This window comes from Zea mays, chromosome 4 (genome assembly GCF_902167145.1).
Source record: "Zea mays cultivar B73 chromosome 4, Zm-B73-REFERENCE-NAM-5.0, whole genome shotgun sequence".
In the NCBI taxonomy this organism is placed as follows: domain Eukaryota; kingdom Viridiplantae; phylum Streptophyta; class Magnoliopsida; order Poales; family Poaceae; genus Zea; species Zea mays.
In genome coordinates, this window is record NC_050099.1 from 235350488 (window position 1) to 235371656 (window position 21169).

General features: G+C 42.8%; 2 protein-coding genes across 6 annotated transcripts; both read left to right on the top strand.

The window, feature by feature from the left end:
* Positions 1 to 3235: 3235 nt before the first annotated feature.
* Positions 3236 to 7214, top strand: LOC542145 (potassium channel 3). 3 transcript variants are annotated; one of them, XR_004857631.1, is made up of 12 exons: positions 3348 to 3562; positions 3660 to 3875; positions 3954 to 4109; positions 4193 to 4250; positions 4400 to 4717; positions 5337 to 5576; positions 5660 to 5758; positions 5858 to 5890; positions 5988 to 6173; positions 6264 to 6659; positions 6781 to 6852; positions 6963 to 7214. XR_004857631.1 is itself a non-coding variant. In NM_001111770.3 (11 exons), the coding sequence occupies exons 1-11, from the start codon at positions 3297 to 3299 to the stop codon at positions 7073 to 7075; spliced, it is 2274 nt and encodes a 757-aa protein (NP_001105240.3). In that variant the 5' UTR covers positions 3236 to 3296; the 3' UTR covers positions 7076 to 7093. The 3 variants fall into 3 exon arrangements, 2 of the variants coding, with proteins under 2 accessions (NP_001105240.3, XP_008677784.2); NM_001111770.3 differs by having other exon boundaries at positions 3236 to 3562; positions 6264 to 6852; positions 6963 to 7093; XM_008679562.4 differs by having other exon boundaries at positions 3359 to 3562; positions 4190 to 4250; positions 6264 to 6852.
* A 1010-nt stretch (positions 7215 to 8224) lies between these two features.
* LOC100277894 (uncharacterized) lies at positions 8225 to 11910 on the top strand. Of its 3 annotated transcripts, XM_023302189.1 has the most exons (5): positions 8225 to 8965; positions 9090 to 9277; positions 9379 to 9541; positions 11011 to 11265; positions 11357 to 11910. In XM_023302189.1, exons 1-4 carry the CDS (start codon positions 8888 to 8890, stop codon positions 11236 to 11238), a joined length of 657 nt encoding a protein of 218 aa, XP_023157957.1. In that variant the 5' UTR covers positions 8225 to 8887; the 3' UTR covers positions 11239 to 11265; positions 11357 to 11910. The 3 variants fall into 3 exon arrangements, with proteins under 3 accessions (XP_023157957.1, XP_023157956.1, NP_001348231.1); XM_023302188.2 differs by having other exon boundaries at positions 11011 to 11910; NM_001361302.1 differs by having other exon boundaries at positions 8827 to 8965; positions 9388 to 9541; positions 11011 to 11748.
* The last annotated feature ends 9259 nt before the right edge of the window (positions 11911 to 21169 follow it).

Consider the following 21169-nt stretch of genomic DNA (forward strand, 5'->3'; position numbering starts at 1 on the left):
GGCCCAGAACAGCATGGAACACAGCTCATTTCACCTAAAATTATTTAGTCCGGATTGAAACTGGACCAGCCTAGAATGGTTGTTCGGATAGATTCAATATGGAATAAAATTAGGCCATTTCAGGCCTTTTCTTTAGGGGAAACATTTCATGCCTTTTCACCACCTCTTTTGTTCGGATTGGAGCCACACCTACAAGTACTAGAATCAAACCAAACTAGGTTTTAGGAAACCACCAGGATTCACTTCATCCTAGAGTGGAACTGTTCCTAACCTGGAAGAGATCCTGGGCTGTCGAATGACCCTTAGGGGTTCAGAGTTCCCTCCAAAAGCGTCATCAATGGTTTCAACTATGTTGTTCACATTTGCACAAAATGTGGGCAGCATTAAGATACACCTACTTCAAGAGTTCATTTGGAAATTGAACTAGCTTACTAGGGTATAACTTCCTTATGACATTGACACCTTTTTCCATGTTTTGACTACGGAACCTATTATCATTACTCTTTCAGGAAGGAAAAAAGGAACAAAGTCTTTTAACAACATAGTATAAATCACAACATTTCAAACTAAGGACAGGATGTACACCAAACCAACAAATTAACACACACACAAATTGTTCTTGGTTGAAGTGGATGTTGGGCACCTAATTTGTCGAAGATCCTCAAAACACCTAACATTTGGCATAAGAAAATGTATTTCAGGCACATAACAAAGGGTGGATGAATATAGCCTTTGACCAAAGCAGTCCGCAAAGAGGTTTCGACTGCATGCATGTGTGGAGAAGGTGAGAGTTGAAGTCGCTAGCTTCGGTATGGCAAAGGTTTCTGAAGGACCAGTGATGCGACTAGAGAGGGGGTGAATGGGAGCCAATCAAATTTTGCTGCTAAAGACTGAAATTGAGCACTTCACTCCAATTGAGATGAAGAAAGTGCTCAAACCAAAATCATATCAGCGAACCGGTGATCTCATGATTTCAACATGTTCCTGATACACACACAAGGCTAGCAAAACAAATGGATCGCAAATCCGACACCAAAAATTCTGAATCGGTCCAAAATCGTGTCGCGAACAAGTGTTGATTTCAGCAGCACAAAATTCTGTTCTTGAATCTGAAAATGAACCAAATGAACTCTGATTGTAATGAAATTTTGCACACACCTATACAAATATGTTTCCAAGGTCTCCACAAATTTTGAGCTCTATCGGACTTTTGAATCAACCACATATCTGAAAATACAAACATAATTGGGGTTTTGTTAGGGTTTTCTAGAATGAACTCAAAACAAGACTGCACCAACAAGACATAAGAAGTGATCCTAAGAGTATATCTCGCCCATCAACAAATCCTAACAACACCTAGAGCACAAAAACTCGAAGGTTCTCCACAAATCATCAAGAGAAGGGAAGGGAAGAACACAAGACTTCAAAAATTCAGCAAGAGAACAAACTGAGATTGAAGGCAACCAAAACTTGTGGGCCAAATCGGCGACCCTTTCTTGGATTAATCATTACATATTACAGAATATAGTTGATAGAACAAAACTGTTGCGGATCTCCTGGCTAAACTGGTGAAAACCTAGAGAGGAAAACTAGGAGCTCTAAAACAAGAGCCAAATGAAACTAAGCCAAACAAATATTGAACTAACCAACCCCCCTCTATTTATAAAGTGTTATTTCTATTTTCTAAACTACCTCTATTTACATAGAGTCTATCCACTCCGCTAGGGGCAAAATAGACCAACCCCAAGGTTTTTTATCTGACAGTCAAGCGCTCCACACGAAGTTGCTTTGCCTTGATGCACTCTTCGCTGTGATGCCACGTGCTGCCACCGATTTCCTTTGGAACCACCGTCACCGAGTTTTGAGGCCCAAACTCAGGAAAAAACCCGCCATCCATAGTGCAGGGTCGTTTTGAGGCTCAACCACCAAACCTTCGTGAGTATCGCACCGCGTGCGCGTCCCCCATGTCCTGGACACATGTCCTATCAGTCCTCGACTGTGCCGGCCACACGGTCTGCTCTGCTATGACCTCGCGCGTGTGCGTGCCCTAGGTGTCAGCCACCACGGCTGGTCACCCAACTGCTCCGGTTCGTCAGCCAAGACCCAACACCCGTCCTTTACCACTCCCGGTCCATCGGTACGAGCCCATATGATCTTCACCTCAGCCGTCGAACGTTGTCCCTGTGCTCCACACATACACACCACAAGCTTACATATATGGTTGCACATACATAATCGCACACTCTGGTCAGCCCACTGACTACCCTAGAGTGCTACCCGTTGACAATCACTCATCATCAATCCGAACCACAGGGGACAAGTCAATCTTGTGTCTGTAGTTTCACGTGTAAAGTGATGAAGGGGAAGAAGTCAGAGACTTGTGCGGCAAGAAAGAAATAGAAAAGATAATGATGCACATGTATTATTTCTAAATCATGGTTGTAAATTTTATGGGTATGCTTGTAATTTTATACGAAGTTATATCTCTTCCCTATAAATAGGTAAACAGTGTCATGCATAAATTCATCATTTGAAGGCCCTAAGCTTCATCTCCCTTAGCCTTCAAAGTGTCTTGCTAAGACATATGAGATGAGTAACATGTTTCGTTCTTCATTACACTCTTATGCATTCCTACCTCGTTGGTATTCTTTGTTCGCGTCTTCTCCCTAAAATTATCTATTCGAAGAAAAGACAATTGTGGGGAGAAGGTTTTAATCTTCTAACTTGTGTTGTCTTGTTTTTTGTACCATATAGTAATCAAAAGCAAGTGACAAACAGTGTATAAAACCAGTCCATAGGAAGGGTCTGTACACATCAGACTACATGGTTGAGAAGATGCTTTCTCCATTTCAAAGTTTCAATATTACATAACTCGACCAGTGTAGGGTAAGACAGCTCACAACCATTATATTAAGATAAAAAGAATACTTTCTCACATAGGTCGAGAAAACCTTTGAACCTCTGACCCACCCATATATATGGGCACCCAATGTGAGAAACGACCACGATTAGGACAGGGTCCATGACCTGTGATTTGGTGTAGGACAGACAAGTGGATTTTTTAACCATAACCTGAAGTTCGTTCTCATGGAGAGTCGAACTCATAACCTGAGGAATGCTATTCAGACCAACTAATTAACTCGACTAGAATCCCTTTCGCTCAACATTACAGAACACCTGGAAATTTTATGTAACTTATCAACAACTAGCCAAAAGCACTTCCTAACTTTATCAACTAGCTTCAAGCTAAGAGTGTCCCACAGCAACACAGGAAACACGCACGCCCACAGCCTTGGATGCCTGTCACCTGCAGCATATATAGATCCAGCCTCCAGCCCTCCACGCCATCTGCATGCAGAGTTGAGAGGCAAAGAAAGAAAAAGAAAACAAACATGACTCAAGCTCATTCAAAGTCATGCTTCCAACAATTTTGGGATGGAGTTCAAGTTAAGAGGAACAGTGGCAGCTTCACCATCGAGCTCCTGCCATCTCTTGGCGCAACAATAAACCAATCTAACAAGCTGCGGAAGTTCATCATATCTCCCTACGATCCCTGCTACAGGTGAGGTTCTCCCTGCACTCTGCATGTACCTTACCATGTGGAATACATCCAAACAGAGCTGACATGATTTCCTCTGCTTTGTCTTTGTGCCTCTCAGATACTGGGAGCTGTTCCTCATAGTCCTGGTCATTTACTCCGCCTGGATCTGCCCGTTTGAACTAGCGTTTTTGCGGGACTTGCCCTCTAAGCTTCTGCTAGCTGAGAACATCGTCAATGGCTTCTTCGCGGTTGATATTGTTTTGACGTTCTTCGTAGCTTATGTCGACAGCAAAACACATCTTCTTGTGGATGACCAGAAGAGAATTGCAGTAAGGTGTGCATCGTCAATGACTGAATTTGGGAAAGATCATGCTTTTCTGTCATGGAACTAAGAAGTGATGATCCTCCACAGGTACCTATCAACCTGGTTCATCTTTGATGTATGTTCAACAGCTCCATTTCAACCAATCAGCCTTCTCTTCACACGTAAGGGGAACGGCCTTGCTTTTAAGATACTCAACATGTTGAGGCTATGGCGTCTTCACCGAGTCAGCTCGCTGTTTGCAAGGTTCAACACCGATCCAGCTTTCTCAATATTTCGATGACGAATGACAAATGGCACCACTTTGATCGCCTTTCTTCTACCAGCAGGCTGGAGAAGGACATAAGGTTCAACTATTTCTGGACTAGGTGCTCAAAGCTTATTTCTGTAAGTCTTTCAGAAATTCAGAAACAAAAAAAAAAAACAGGACTTGCTTCTCCATAAAAAATTGTCAAAGCTTGCAAAGCGTCTACGTTTGTTGATTGGAAGAAACCTTTTGATAACAATGTGAAAGATTCCGTGACGACAAAATGCAGGTTACTCTGTTCGCGGTGCACTGTGCGGGGTGCTTCAACTACATGATTGCCGACAGATATCCTGATCCAGAGAAAACGTGGATAGGTGCTGTAATGCCTACCTTCAGATCGGAGAGTTTATGGGCTAGATATGTAACTGCCCTTTACTGGTCGATTACAACACTAACAACGACAGGTTATGGGGATCTACATGCTGAGAACCCAAGAGAGATGCTGTTTGATATCTGCTACATGCTGTTTAATCTGGGCCTGACAGCCTATCTTATTGGTAATATGACCAACCTGGTTGTTCATGGGACCAGCCGCACCCGGAGTTTTGTATGTTTCTCAACTTATTGGCAAAGTCCATTAATCCTGAACTCGGTTACTTCTGCCTCACTAACAATCATTCAGGGACACAGATTTTATTTATGAAGTGCATGCATAAGGGACAACACATTAACTGAGCCAACAAATACCATGCCATTATAGGCACAACCTAGCTTTCTTTAGTCATGGTGACTTGGTGGGGAAATGACATGAGCATCTTTATACAGACAATGCTTATTCAAAGTTTGTATAAGAATTCAAGGGGGCAAAACTCTACACACTATGGCATCTACTAAACTGAGAGGGAATCAGAGAGATAGTTTTGACTGGACATCCTAATAAGTTCTTACACAAACTCCGAGCAGTAGGACTCCAATCAAGAAAATCAGTCAAGGCAACCAATTAATGGAACCCAATTTTTGATAGTCATCTCTCATATGTGCTGTAAGCCCAAAGTTGTTATATCCTTTAGTCATTTAAACATTCTTATAACAATAGCACCAATAAAGAAAAAAACAAAATTCATGGTTAGTAATATACAAAAATATCAAATCAAATGTAACAGATCTAATCCTTTACAAAAGCAGTTAGCTTACTTGTTCCATTTATAACTTTGCAAATGATGCAGAGGGACTCAATCCAATCGGCATCGGAATTTGCATCACGAAATCAGTTGCCTGATAAGATAAAGCAGCAAATGTTGTCTCACTTCTGCCTACAGTTCAAGACAGAGGGGCTCAGCCAGCAAGCTATGCTAAATTGTCTCCCAAAAGGAATTCGTTCAGGCATAGCATACAACCTATTCTTTACAATCATACGAAAAGCCTACCTCTTTCATGGGGTATCTAATAGTTTCATTGCAGAACTGGTAATGTAGCCTATATTTTAGCTACTGTTTCAAAATTGATTACACATTCCACTGTCTTAAAGGTTAAACTTCTTTGGCGTCAGGTAATGGAAGTACAGGCTGAGTATTTCCCACCAATGGAAGACATAATGTTGCAAAATGAGGCGGCAGCAGATATTTACATAATAGTTTCAGGAGTAGCGGTTAGATATTTTTTTTAATCTCTGACTATGTTCTGAAAACATATTTGTACAGGTTTGTTCAGCAAGCTAATTACACTTTTCTTGTTTCCTTATCTGTAGAATTTGATAACAACAGCAAATGGTAATGAACAGGTAAAGGTTTCAGGTTTCCTCATCTTACATTGCAATGATATCAGATACCACTAGGGTTTCGGCAGATTAATAACAATGATTCGTTATCTGAAAGCAGGTGTACGAAAAAGTTGAAGAGGGAGACATGTTCGGAGAGGTTGGTGCTCTGTGTGACATACCCCAGCCATTTACTTGCCGCACCACTACCCTATCACAGCTCTTGAGAATAAGGAAGATAAGACTGACAGAGATCATGCAAGAACACAAGGAAGACAGCAAGATTCTAATGAACAATCTATTTCAGGTACAGCTTCATTGTTTTAAGGAAGTTAAATACACATCAGCCAAAATTTCAGCTAAATTGAAGTTCATAACTTTTTATGTCAATGGACAGAAGCTAAAGCTGCATGAGAGTTTACCAGAATTAAAACAACTAGATCGAAGATTCATGCACAAGTACGAGCTATTCCATGCTCCTCAAGAAGCATGGTTGTTACCTCAGCCTTACCTGCAGTACACAGAGCACAAATTGGAAGACATTGGTAAGAAGATCCCAACATTTTGTGGAGATCATGGTTCAACAAAACTAGCAGCTGAAACAAACCAGATGAGGTTGACACAACAAGGAAACAGCCATGACCATGGCAATTATATGGCGACGGATGGGATGGCAGGCGAAGAAGGCGAACGCAATGAGGTTCACATAAATTGTGAAACCAAAGAAGTCTCCATTCATATAAATTCTGAAGATTGTGACGCAGCAAGCCATTGGCAAACAGACCATGAAACGGTGAGGCTGGGGTCTTCCCACAATACATCCGATGGCATAACTATGAGAGAAAACCAAGATAGCAGTAACATAAAATCATCCAACAAAAGGGTCACAATTCACACATATCCTCGTAATGCAGCAGGTTCTTTAGTACAGAACGGGAAGCTTATCAACCTGCCTGGTTCACTGGACGAGATCTTCGAAATTGGATGTAAGGAAAAGTTTGGAGATTTTGATCATGATTTGGTTATGCATATTTGATAGCATGCAGCTAGGAGATGCACACAGGAATTTATAATAGTTTTTTTCTAACATTTTCAGGCCAGAAGTTTCCGGGTCTCCGCCCTACAAAACTATTCAGTGGAGACTATGCTGAGATAGATGACATTAGTGTTATACGAGATGGTGACCACCTATTCCTTCTTCAGATGTAAAACCAGAATAACATTGAATTAACCTAACGTAACAATAGAGGATTCAAGTCCTCCAATCTGGCAAAAGCAGCAGATTGTAAATCGAGATATGCATGTGGAGATATGAAGAGGAATACCGTTTTACAAATTGTTCTGATCATTTCTGACATTGTATAAATATCTGTTCTTGCATAAGCTGCTATCTCATGCAAAAGTTATGCGAGGCGGTTTCCTGTTTTTTTTTCTTTTATTTGATAAAACAATAGAATCTCCACAAACCGAACTTACGGGGTGTTTGAATGCATTAGAGCTAATAGTTAGTGTTTAAAATTAGTTGGAGACATACAAACAACCTAACTAATAGTTTAACTATTAACTATTTTTAGTAAATTAGTTAATAGTTTGCTAGTTAATTCCATTAGTAATTTTTTAGATAACTAAATAAAGGTGAGACAATAAAAACACCAGTAATGGGGAATTAACCACTAATGCAGTATCATGGCATAAAATGAAAGCTTGTGATTCAGAACTATGAGAAACATCCTGAGATGAAATGTCTAGAAAGGATTGTCTTTATGCAGCCTACAGGCCAGCAGGGGTTTGATTGTCAACAAATCTAAACAAGGTCATGTTAGGGAGGACATCATGACTTACTCTTGTTCCCCTTTTTCGGCACCAATGGCAAATCTCAAACAAAGCATTTCAAAGAGTTTAGCGATGCAGAGCGGGTGTTTTAGTAGAGCTTTTTTTTTTTGCTATTATAAATTTCATTCCAAGCGGCTTCTACGTAATAGTCCCTACAATTTGGAATTCGATAAAACAGTCTTTTCTACCGCGTTCAACCGTTACAATAGAATTATTAGTCAATTTAAACTATTTTTTCTCTTTTATGTTTTTAGCCACGTGAACAGACCATTTTGCCCCTGCTCTGTTTTAAGTTGCCTAATAATTCTATTGTGACGGTTGAACACGGTAGAAAGGGTCATTTTAAGGGGGTGTTTGGTTAGAGGGACTAAAGATTAGTCTCTAGTTTTTAGTCTCATTTAGTCCCTTTTTTGTCAAACACTAGGACTAAAATATGGACTAAAATGATTTAGTCTTTAGTCCTTCACATATGTGCTAAAATGGACTAAATCATATTAATTACACATTTACCCCTCATTTAGTTCAATTATACTAATAGCAGGAGAATGTTAAGAGTCATTTTAGTCTTCTTATGAGTCATTTAGTATATTCTTAGTATTTTTAGCCTCTAAAACCAAAAATGTTATGGACTAAATTTTAGTCCCTAAACTAAAGAAACCAAACATGACCTAACTAATCACAAATTGTTGCGACTATTATGTCGAAGCCGCTTAGAATGTGGTTTATAATAGCAAAAATACGCGTCTTAGTAATAGCTGGTCTAAGATGTCTCCATGCTGTTATTACAAAGAAAAATCAATATTTCTACCTCACTCATGAATGGGAAAAATAACTAGTAGCTAATTTACTAAAAATAGCTAATAACTGAATTATTAGCTAGAGTTTAGATGTCGCTAACTAATTTTAGCCATTAATTATTATCTCTAGAGCATTCAAAATTTGATAATTATTTAAAATGAAAATAGATAATTAGAAAAGAAATAGAAATTCTCTTGAAGGTTTTTTAGTTGTAGAGATAGAAAAGTCTTAGAATTGTTGATAGAGATATTATTTAAAATAAAAGTTGTATGTAGACAGTCTCTGATCGTGAGCGTCCGTTTCTGTCCAGACGGTCAAGCCGCGAACATTTCCCGCCCAATCAAACCCAAACCACCGCTCACCTCCGCTGACGGCCGCCAGCCCGCCACGATGGAGCTCTCCGCCGCCTTCGAGGAACGCGTCCGGCAGATGGAGGACGCCCGCAACCAACGCCTCGCCCTCCTCAACGTCTCCTACGACGCTCCCCTCCTCATCTCGAATTCCTTCATCTGCCTCCTCCCCGAAACCCTCCAAACCCTGACTCCGTGGCCTCACCGCGGCGCCCCTTTCCTCCCCTTGCCTTGATGCGCAGGCGGAGAAGGAGACCCAGGCCGCCAAGTCCCGTATTCTCTCGGCCAAGCTCGCCGCCACGCGCCGACTCGAGTGCCGCCGTCTCCTCCTCGAGCGCCGCGCCGCCGACCTCGCCTTCCGCGCCCTCGCCGCCCGCGCCGACATCGACGCCGCCCGCGCGCGCCGCCTCCTTGTCGCCCGCGACCTCAGGTAGCCAAAAGGCAGCCCATCTCACTTTCTCTCCCTCCACCCTGAAACAACTCAGGGCATTTCGTTTTTGGTTAATCTGCATGCTCTAATCGGGCGCGCAGCTCGGTAAGGGGTGAGATCGAGGAGGCTGAGAGGAGGGAACAAGGCTGGGACCGCTTCTACGAGGCCAAGAGGAAGGACATGGAGGAGTTCCAGACGGAGTCGCGGCGGTTCGAGGCGGAGACTCGCGAGGAAGTGCAGAGGCTGAGGGATTTGGTATCTCGAGTATGGTCCCCATACTTTACATCCATAAACTATTATCTATTGAGCTCATCACAGATTCACAGTTCAGCCTGGTTGCAACTAGTTGCTTGGCATCTGGGTGAAACTGGTAAATCGTTACTAATTCTGTTCGCTTGGGCTTGCTCAGATCAACCGGCAATAATAGGGTATAGGGCAGATGTGTTTAATATGCTTTGGTCTGATCTATACACTAGCCCGTCTTCTCGTCTAAAAACTAGCCAGTAGCCTGTAGTTTGTTGATTGATCTTTGTTGGCCTGCCCGATGGAAGGGACCACATGGGAAGCTGGAAGCTAGCTCTTGCCATCTAGTCAAATTGTTGCCTTGCCATTTAGTCAAATTGTTGCCTTGCCATTTCATTGCATTTCAGATGGACCGGATCAATGCGGGTGATAAATTCTTGGGCCATGGTTGTTGCCTCCTGAGAAGGATTTGAATTATTGTCAAGCCTGTGTTGGTCCGAACAAACATTGTGGCTTCACTATGCAAACAGAGCGAAAAAGAGCATGGTTATGAGTTATGACTTATGTGATGATCAGTAAAGGCTAACATGTATTTTATTTGGTCTATCCCTTACTAAATTATATGAACATTAACAGGTATGTCTTATGAACTTATGGTGTCAAATGATCTTCTGATAGATTCTAATGTATCTCTTATATGTGTGATGTTATCATCGAGAAGGATAGGGCGCTATTTATGGTTGTACTTGGATCATAAAGTTATTGTCGATACTAGATCTGTAAAAAGGAACGTTGCTGGGTAATTTTGTTCTATTTGCCCTAGGTAGCAAGAAATAGATGTTCATGGGAGCTGTGTGTGTACACACACATACATATATAACATCTTGGTGGATTCTCTGTCAGTCTACCTTATCATAGTAGCTATAACTTTACTCGCTGGATGCATGAAAACAATTCATGGAGAGTCATGGATCTTGGTCCGCACATGACCATTAACTTCACAAGCATCCAAATAACATTTATATGAATTTAAAAGACGGCCTGTCCAAATAACATTAATATGTATTTAAAAGATGAGCTATTCTTGTATATAAGAGTCTGCTCTCCTAAGAAATTTTTGATCGGGTCCATCTTGTTAGGTTTGCAGTGCAATAATTGAGCACAGCAGCGAGGAACTATCCCAAATGGCACACAGCTCAAGATCTACTGACCTGAGCCAACGAATAAAGAGCCATTGATCAAGATCCCACCAAGCACTTACACCTACATTGTTATTATTATTATTATTATTATTATTATTATTATTATTATTATTATTATTATTATTATTATTATTATTATTATTATTATTATTATTATTATTATTATTATTATTATTATTTGCATTGTTTGTGTCGCTGTGCATTCATATAGGACCGAATTACTGTTCTGCTGATGTTGTGAATTTGCATCTGCTTCTAATTAACGGACGGTTCCTGTAACTACTACAGCTGAAATCTACACTGCAAGAGCTGCAGAGCAGCGAGATGTACTCGAACAACACGGAGATTGCTGCTGCAGAAGCTAGGAAGTCCGACCTGACTGCTAAGAAGGCAAAGATGGAGGAGAGCCTGGCTTCAGCCCGCCAGTTCAGAGCGCTGCTTCAGCAGCAGCTCCAGAAAGCCTTTCAGTCACAGGTGGACGATGGGGATCAAGAGGCAGCTCAAGCTACCATTTGAACTTGAAGTGCTACTTCAGGTCCAATCGTGCGTAAGGAAAGCGAGCGAGGGCGCCTGCATCGGTACGCCCGGTGACTTCTTTCGGTTTCATGCTTGACGCATTGCATCGGTTGTACAGGTGGAAGAAATCTGGCAGGGTCCAAGAAACACCGAATGTCTTTTTTGGTTGTTCGCCGAAGAACACCGTATGGCACTTCTTTCACGGCAATGGAAGCATGTTTCTCAATTGTTACCTGGTAGGCTGGTACTATAGCTTCATTGCGACGCTTGACCAGAACTCATCAGGCAGGAGGCATGTGCCTTCGCCATATGCAGCAAGTGCAATGTACTCATCGCATTTGCTTCAGGATCTTTGGCGAAGCGTGAGCCTTTTTCACCCAGCTAGCGGACTGGATTGGTACTGACACTGCAAAGTGTTCATTAATGTGTAGGGCTAGTCACCCTCATTTGCATATTTGCATGCAGCCGAGAGGCAAAGTGGACGCTTTAGGGTTTGTGCCTCCTCTCCAACTACTCTCGCACTTGTACCATCTCGTTAAATGCTGCTGCATGAGGAAGCTTTTCTTGCTATGTCAGGTGAATCGTCCGTGCATTGTAGAACAGCGAAATACGGCTGTAATTCGTAAATTCTTGGAAATAAATATCGTGTCAGTGGCTGGATATCGAAAAAAATCACAGAGCACAGTTGTGAGAGGATCGTGATGTTGAGAGGGGGTGAATAGAGTTTCTGAAAGTGAAATGGGCTTTAAGCCATTTTTTATTGATTTTGGTGTTTGTGACAATCACAACTTAATAAACTGGCTGGTTTGCTAAGTGGATGGTTGCAGGTTCATAAGAGTGAGAATAAATGTTTCAATACGAAAAACAATTCAAACTCAGTTAGAAAGAGCATAATTTGGAAAAAGAAGAACCTTACGTGGTTTAAGTGCTTGGATAAGTTCTAAAAGCACTAGAATCATTTTGGAATACCTGACAACGACTAGAATGTTCAGATATCTAAAATGGCTTTCTAGGAGCTTAGTTCAGGAGAAATTGAGAATAAATGAGCATATGAACTTAGAGGGATCAAAACGATCAAGACTGATGACTTAGGGTGTTTGAATAGACTAAAGATATGTTTGTCTAAATCATAGAAGTGCTCAAGAGTATAGCAAAATAAAAGAGCCCAAAATTAGATTGAGTGTGCAGATTCTAGAAGTACTGCACCAAGGTTCCATAGAAGGTGTCAAAAGACTTAGGCAGCTGGCGCATCGGACTAGAGTTCGGTGTGCACACTTCTAGAGTAGATGTTTTCAAGCACAATCGACTTGGCACACCGGACTAAGTTCAGTGGTGCACCGGACCAATATTCTAGAGTTTGTTTTGGAGAAGTCAGATGGGGCACCGTTAGGGATGTAATCGGATCGAATACGGACGGATATCACTGAAATCATATTTGTTTTCATATTTTTATTCAGATTCGAATTCGAATACAGATAGCTTCGGATACGAATACGAATACGGATGTTCTCGAATACAAATACGGATAGGTGTGTATCGAATACGGAACTAGTCGGACACGGATATTGTCGATAACGAATTTTTTGTCGGGTATCGTGTAAGATCTCATTCCACACATATCATGGTTGTAATCATGTATCCACTCCTTGAGTCCAAACATTTTTTAGTATTATATGTACATATGTCACGTTTTTTTGTAAAAACATGAATTTTTAGCCTATATGCGTGTTATTAATTTATTTTGTATAAAATCATTAAAATGCAAATAAGTTACCAAAACTAATAAACATTCTATAAGAATATAACCTCAAGTCTCCACATGAAAATGATAAAGTGAACTTGGATAATTAGAGTGATTTCACGTGTAATTCACACAACAAGTGAAAGTGAAATGAAAGAAACACTATCATATTGTGAATTTTATGGTCCAAATATTTTGGAGGATTATATGTGGACATATGGTATGCCTCCATAAATTTTCATGAATTTTTTAGGCTATTTGTGTATTATTAATTTCTTTCTACAAAAAATCAACAAAATGCACACAGCTATCCGGATAAGATATCCGGATATCCGAGAAGATTTATCCGAGAAAATATCCGGATATTCGATATCCGACGGATATCAGACATATTGTATTCAAATTCGATATCCAAACAAAATATCTGTATTCGTATCCGTTATCCTAAAAAAGTCCGGATATCCGAAAATTCCATCCGAACCCGTGTTCACCATCTTCGAATCCGGATCTGGACGGATATTTTCCGAACCATATTACATCCCTAGGCACCAACATGAGGTCTAGTGAGCACCGGACTAACATTAGGACCAACAGTCGGATGGGATGGACCAACTGTCGGCTAAAGTGGCAGGGCGCCGACGTGGCGTGGTCCGATGCGTGCTAACAATTGACAATTTTTCCACAACGGCTACTTACACAACAGGGGAGTCAGAGGTCTGATGTGCTCCGGACCAATACCGTTTGAGGTCCAGTGAACACAAATTCTGTGGAGTTTTAGGAGTGGATCACCAATGGATATTTGAGTGGTTAGAGGCGATAAATACCACACCAACCAGTGCATTCAACATCCAAGAGTAGTGCAATAACTCTTATAAGCTAGAGCAACATATCCAACACCTCCAAGTGACCCAAGTGCCTATAGTTTGCTTAAAGAGAGCATCCATGAAAGGGAAATGTGCTACATAGCCATTTCTACATATTTTGGTGATTAAGTGTCCAACACATCACCTTGGATTAACTTGTTTGATATGAGTATGAGCGCAGGTTCAATTGAAGGCAATTTGAAGAAACTAAGTCCAAATGAGCTAAACTAGAGGCTAGAAAGTGCAACTTTTGGTAAAACGGTAAAAACATGAGGTTTGAATGTTTGAAATAAGTTGTATATGCCTAATACTATGTTTCTAGCACTTTGTTTTGATCTCTATCTCAATTATGTGAGAAAAGTGCATTTTGGACTTAGATTGAGCAAAATTGGAGACCGGAAATGCAACTTGGAACAAAATAGTAAATCTATGAGGTTTGCACCCTTAAACATGTTGCATAGGCATGTTACAATGTTTCTAACACTTGCATTTGGTCTCTAACTCCTTTTGTAGCGAAAAGTGCATTTTGGACTTGGTTTGGCTCAAACTAGAAACCCTGGTTAAAATTTGTAAAAGAGGTAAGTTTCCTACGCTTAGTCAATTGGATTAAGTACTAATCATGTGTGTCTAAGTTGTAGGGAAGCTACCAAGTATACCGAAGAAGTTTGGAGGACATAGGCTCAAAAGAGTCTAAGTTGTGCAGATCTGGGCCTCACCGGACTAGTCCGGTGGCGCACCGAACCGGACCGTGAGCGGTCTGTACTTAGTCGTTGGCAGCCTGGTGCATCGGACCGTCTGTACGGCCAACTCGGCGATCTCGGGAATTTATTTTAAAATTCACCAGACCGTGAATAGTGCCAGTCTAGTGGCGCGGCCAACCGCCCTCCAACGACTACTTTGGGGCGCGTGGACGAGCCAACGGCTAGCTGACGTGGCGCCCGGTCTGGTGGCGCACCAGACCGGTTCGATGCCCGCCAGAATAGGAAACCGCCAATTAGGATCCCAGACTCGAGGCACATGGACCCCATCAGTGGCACACCGAACTGGTCCGGTGCCCCGTAGGAAGCCGAGTTTTTGCATGTTTTTGTGAGGACGGGGCAATGAATATGGGGTCATTTGGGACTATAAAAGCACCCCATGGTGACCTCCTTTAGCACTTAATCACTACAAGAGCATACATAACTCCGACACAGCCACAATGTCGTTTTAGTGATTCTAGTGAGACCCAAGCGCTGTTTTGAGCTGTTTCCTGTGACACTTGTGCTTGCGCTCTTATGATCTTATTTTGTGCATTGTGTTGCTGTGTTTTGCTCTTGTGTGTATATTCTGTCCCTTTTTGTGCTAAATATTGTCACTATGATTCATGTACGGCTGCAAGAGACTCCAATTTGTGGAAAATCCTTGTGAAATGGATTCATATTGATAAGGAAGACCATGTCACTCAAGTTTGATCTTTGGATCACTTGAGGACACCACAATGTGGATGTAGGCAAGCATTTTAGGCTTGGCCGAACCACAGGATAAAATCATCTGTGTCTCTTTGCATTTACTTTCTTATGACTTTATCTCTTCCTTAGTTCTCCATATTCACTTTGAATATTACTCTTGGTTTAAGTCATATCTTTGGAAGAGCAATCAAGTTAAGAGAATTTTCTCTCTTCTTCTCTACTCAAACTTGGCTTAGTTTGCACTAACTCTCATTTCTAGACCAAGTTTGTGTTTTAGTGTTGATTTTTGCAGGATCACATATTCACCCCCTCTAGATGCTTTCAATTGGTATCGAAGCCGGTCTCTTTCGTTGGGACTAACCACCCGAAGAGATGGACTCTAAAGGCAAGGGGAAGGTGTCTGCCGAAAAGGAGAAGATCCCCTTCAACGACAAGCCTAAGGGTGACAAGGCTATCAAGTTAGGATCGGGAAAAAAGGAGGGCAAGAAGAAGAAGCGCATCAAGAAGATCATCTACTACGAAAGCGACACTTCTTCCTCTTCACAAATGGATGACTCCTCCTCCTCCAAGAAAAAGATGGTTAAACAAAACTATACTAAAATGTCTTTTGATTATTCTTGCATTCCTTACAATTCCAATGCTCATCTTGATCATCTTGGACCCTGTACTTCTTGATCATCTTCCTTGTCTTGGTCATTGTCATCTCCCCCTTGATCATTGTCATCCTCTTGAGGTGGCTCATCTTCTTGATCTTCTTCTTCATTGTCTTGAGCTTGATCCTCATCTTGAGTTGGTGGAGATGCTTGCATGGAAGATGATGGTTGATCTTGTGCTTGTGGAGGCTCTTTGGATTCCTTAGGACACACATCCCCAATAGACATGTTCCTTAGCGCGACGCACGGAGCCTCTTCATCATCTAGCTCATCAAGATCAACTTGCTCCACTTGGGAGCCATTAGTCTCATCAAACACAATGTTACAAGAAACCTCAACTAATCCATTGGATTTGTTAAAGACTCTATATGCCCTTGTGTTTGAGTCATAACCAAGTAAAAAGCCTTCTACAGCCTTAGGAGCAAATTTAGATTTTTTTACTTCTTTTAACAAGAATAAAGCATTTGCTACCAAAGACTCTAAAATATGAAACATTGGGCTTTTACCGGTGAGGAGTTCATAAGATGTCTTCTTGAGGATTCAGTGAAGGTAGAGCCGGTTGATGGAGTAGCAGGCGGTGTTAATCGCCTCAGCCCAAAACCGGTCCGGAGTTTTGTACTTGAAAGAGAAATGTGCCCTTGGGCCATTTCTAAGTATTTTGGTGATCAAGTGCCAACACAAATAGTTTAAGTGTGAAACTATGCCAAATGGTGGAAGAAGTGCAAATCAACACAAAGGTATGATTCTAGACTTAGTACATTGGTTTTTGTGTACTAACATATTTGTCTAAGTGCTAGAATCAGAGAAAAGACAAAAGGAAAAAGAGTTGGCTGTGTACAGCCAACTGCTGTTCAGTCTGGTGCACCGGACTGTCCGGTGGTGCATCGGACAGTGTCCAGTGCGCCAGGTTGGCTCTGGTGAAAAGGCTGCTCTCGGGAATTCGTCGGCGGCATACGGCTATAATTCACCGGACTGTCCGGTGGTGCACCGGACTGTCCGGTGAGCCAACGGTCGATTGCGCCAACGGTCGGCCGCGTAATCCGCGCGTGACGCGTGGCCGAGCCAACGGTCTGATGGGGGCACCGGACTGTCCGGTGTGCACCGGACAGTGTCCGGTGCGCCAATGGCTCCAAATCCTCAACGGTCGGCTGCGCCAGAATAGGAAAGCAATCAGCACCGGACAGTGTCCGGTGGTGCACCGGACTGTCCAGTGCACCATCCGACAGAAGGCAAGGATAGCCTTCCTGGATTGCTCTCAACGGCTCCTAGCTGCCTTGGGGCTATAAAAGGGACCCCTAGGCGCATGGAGGAGAACACCAAGCATACTCTAAGCATTCTTGACCATTCACACTCTGTCTTTGCGCACTCGATTGGCATTCTTAGTGATTTGAGCTCCGTTCTAGTGGTGAACCTTGTGTTATTCATTTGAGCTCAAGTCTTGGCTGTGTGTGTGCGTATTGCTGTGGATTTGTGTGTGTTGCTTCCCTCCCTTACTCTAGTGCTTTCACTTTGATCCTTATTGTAAGGGCGAGAGACTCCAAGTTGTGGAGATTCCTCGCAAACGGGAAAAGAGTAAAGAAAGAAGAACACTGTGGTATTCAAGTTGATCATTGGATCACTTGAGAGGAGTTGAGTGCAACTCTCATCCATTGGGACGCCACAACGTGGAATAGGCAAGTGTTATACTTGGCCGAACCACGGGATAAATCCTCGTGTCTCTTGTGCTTGTTCTCACTGTGTCTATTGTGTTTCACAAAAGCTCTCCTTTAGCCACTTGATTTCATTGTGCTAACTCTTAATCAAGTTTTGTGGCTTTAAGCTTTAAGTTTTTACAGGATCACCTATTCACCCCCCCCCCCCCTCTAGGTGCTCTCAATACTCATCAAGCATGGTCCTCGCCATGTCCAATAGAGTTCTATTCTTCTTCTTCACTACACCATTTTGTTGAGGTGTGTAGGGAGAAGAGAACTCATGCTTGATGCCCTCTTCCTCAAGAAAGCTTTCTATTTGTGAGTTCTTGAACTCCATCCCATTGTCGCTTCTTATCTTTTTTATCCTTAATCCGAACTCATTTTGAGCTCGTCTTAAGAATCCCTTTAAGGTCTCTTGGGTTTGTGATTTTTCCTGCAAAAAGAATACCCAAGTGAAGCAAGAATAATCATCCACAATTACAAGACAATACTTACTCCTGCCGATGCTTATGTAAGCGATCGAGCCGAATAAATCCATATGGAGTAGCTCAAGCGGCCTGTCGGTCGTCATGATGTTCTTGTGTGGATGGTGGGTACCAACTTGCTTTCCTGCTTGACATGCGCTACAAACCCTGTCTTTCTCAAAATGAACATTGGTTAGTCCCAAAATGTGTTCTTCCTTTAGAAGCTTGTGAAGATTCTTCATTCCAACATGGGCTAGTCGGCGATGCCAGAGCTAACCCATATTAGTTTTAGCAATTAAGCAAGTATCGTGTTCAGCTTTGTTAAAATCAACTAAGTATAGCTGACCCTCTAATACTCCCTTAAATGCCACTGAATCATCACTTCTTCTAAAGACAGTAACACATAAATCTATAAAAAAGACAGTTGTAGCCCATTTTACATAATTGAGAAACAGAAAGCAAATTGTAATCTAAAGAATCTACAAGAAAAACATTGGAAATAGAATGGCCAGGTGATATAACAATTTTACCAAGTCCTTTGACCAAACCTTGATTTCCATCCCCGAATGTGATAACTCTTTAGGGATCTTTGTTTTTCTCGTAGGAGGAGAACATCCTTTTCTGTGGCAGAACCACCCGAATTATTCCAGCTTAAGTGCCTAAGTCACGCCTCAGGGGCCGCAACACACTTAAATCGGAATAACCCATCAGTCCTTCAGATCTGGTCTGATAGAGCCACTTAACCAGGATCAAATTCCACAATCTCACTCGAAGGTGAGTCACAGAAGAAATACAATAAAACAGGAAACCTCAAATTAAGTGCTGAATTATTACATAGATAGGAGTTTTTGAGTAGCAAATAAGAGTTCACAAAATAAAATGTAGCGGATAATCGATGTCGTCGGTATCGAGGAAATGGGCAAGGCCTAGCCCACTACTCCTCGTGCTCCTCTCCTGTCGGAGCAACATCCCACTCGACCGTCCAACCCGGTGGCAGGTGAAAGGGAAATGTGCCCTTGGGCCATTTCTAAGTATTTTGGTGATTGAGTGCCAACACAAGTGCTTAAATGTGAATCTATGCCCATGGATGAACAAAGTGCAAATCAAGAGCAAAGGTATATTTCTAAGTCTTAGTACATTGGTTTTGTGTACTAATATACTTGTCTAAGTATCAGAAACAGAAAGAAGAAGAGAAGAGAAGAGTTGGCTATGTACAGCCAAGAGGCTGTTTCGGTCTGGGGCACCGGACTGTCCGGTGGTGCACCGGACAGTGTCCGGTGCGCCAGACCGGCTCAAGCGAAGTGGCCACTCTCGGGAAATCGCCGACGGCGTACGGCTATAATTCACCGGACTGTCCGGTGTGCACCAGACTGTCCGGTGAGCCAACGGTCGGCCGGGCCAACGGTCGGCCGCGCGATCTGCGCGGGACACGTGGCCGAGCCAACGGTCGGAAGGGGGCACCGGACTGTCCGGTGTGCACCGGACATGTCCGGTGCGCCAACGGCTCCAAGTCTGCCAACGGTCGGCTTCGCTATTTAAGGAAGGAAATCGGGCACCGGACAGTGTCCGGTGTGCACCGGACTGTCCGGTGCACCCGACGACAGAAGGCAAGATTGGCCTTCTGGATTTGCTCTCAACGGCTCCTAGCTGCCTTGGGGCTATAAAAGGGACCCCTAGGCGCATGGAGGAGAACACCAAGCATTCCTACAACATTCCTAAGCACCAAGACATCGATCTCGCGCATTCGTTTCATTGTGATAGCATATAGAGCTCTTGTGAAGTTGTGAACTCTTTGAGTTGTGTTGCGAGCTCTTGTTGCGACTTGTGTGCGTGTTGTTGCTCTGATCTTTTGAAGCCTTGTGTGCGTTGCTCATTCCCCCTTGCTCTGTGTTTCTTTGTGAACTTCAATTGTAAGGGCGAGAGGCTCCAAGTTGTGGAGATTCCTCGCAAACGGGATTGAAAAAAAACAAGCAAAACACCGTGGTATTCAAGTGGGTCTTTGGACCGCTTGAGAGGGGTTGATTGCAACCCTCGTCCGTTGGGACGCCACAACGTGGAGTAGGCAAGCGTTGGTCTTGGCCGAACCACGGGATAAACCACTGTGTCATCTCTGTGATTGATCTCTTGTGGTATTGTGTTTTGTTGAGACTCCTTTCTAGCCACTTGGCAATCATTGTGCTAACACTTAACAAGTTTTTGTGGCTATAAGTTTAAGTTTCCCAGGATCACCTATTCACCCCCCCTCTAGGTGCTCTCAATTGGTATCGGAGCCGTTCTCTTCAAGAAAGGGACTAACCGCCCGAAGAGATGGATCCTAAAGGCAAGGGGATGGTGATCAACGACAAGGAGAAGGAGTCCTTCGTCAACGAGCCCAATGATGACAAGCCCACCGACTCAGGCTCGGGCCACAAAAGAAAAGACGGGAGGAAGAAGAAGACAAGGCGCATCAAGGAAATTGTCTACTACGACAGCGACGAATCTTCCTCCTCCCAAAAGGACGACGACAACGACTACAGGAAGACGGTCAATTCGAACTTTTTATTTGATTATTCTCGTATTCCACATAGTTCGAATTCGCATTTGCTTTCCATTCCTCTTGGCAAACCTCCACACTTCGATGGGGAAGACTACGGATTTTGGAGTCACAAAATGCGTAGTCACTTATTCTCTCTCCATCCAAGCATATGGGAGATTGTAGAGAATGGAATGAAATTTGATAGCTCGGATAGCCCTATGCTTATAAATGAACAAATCCATAAAAATGCACAAGCTACTACTGTGTTGCTAGCTTCCTTGTGCAGGGACGAGTATCACAAGGTGAGCGGCTTGGACAATGCCAAGCAGATCTGGGACACCCTCAAGATCTCTCATGAGGGAAACGACGTCACCCTGCTCACCAAAATGGAGTTGGTGGAGGGCGAGCTTGGACGGTTCGCGATGATAAGGGGCGAGGAGCCAACACAAACATACAACCGGCTCAAGACCCTTATCAACAAAATAAGGAGCTACGGGAGCACGCGATGGACGGACCACGACGTCGTCCGCCTAATGCTAAGGTCATTTACCGTTCT

What these genes read in the sequence shown, in the direction of transcription:
- LOC542145 (NM_001111770.3), top strand. Translation starts at nt 3,297, where the DNA reads ATGCCTGTCACCTGCAGCATATATAGATCCAGCCTCCAGCCCTCCACG. An exon ending in GTCAGCTCGCTGTTTGCAAG is followed by an intron (nt 4,110 to 4,192) that starts GTTCAACACCGA and finishes TTCTACCAGCAG; the next exon opens with GCTGGAGAAGGACATAAGGT. An exon ending in CCAGCCGCACCCGGAGTTTT is followed by an intron (nt 4,718 to 5,336) that starts GTATGTTTCTCA and finishes CAAATGATGCAG; the next exon opens with AGGGACTCAATCCAATCGGC.
- LOC100277894 (XM_023302188.2), top strand. Translation starts at nt 8,888, where the DNA reads ATGGAGCTCTCCGCCGCCTTCGAGGAACGCGTCCGGCAGATGGAGGAC. An exon ending in AACGCCTCGCCCTCCTCAAC is followed by an intron (nt 8,966 to 9,089) that starts GTCTCCTACGAC and finishes CTTGATGCGCAG; the next exon opens with GCGGAGAAGGAGACCCAGGC. An exon ending in TGAGGGATTTGGTATCTCGA is followed by an intron (nt 9,542 to 11,010) that starts GTATGGTCCCCA and finishes TAACTACTACAG; the next exon opens with CTGAAATCTACACTGCAAGA.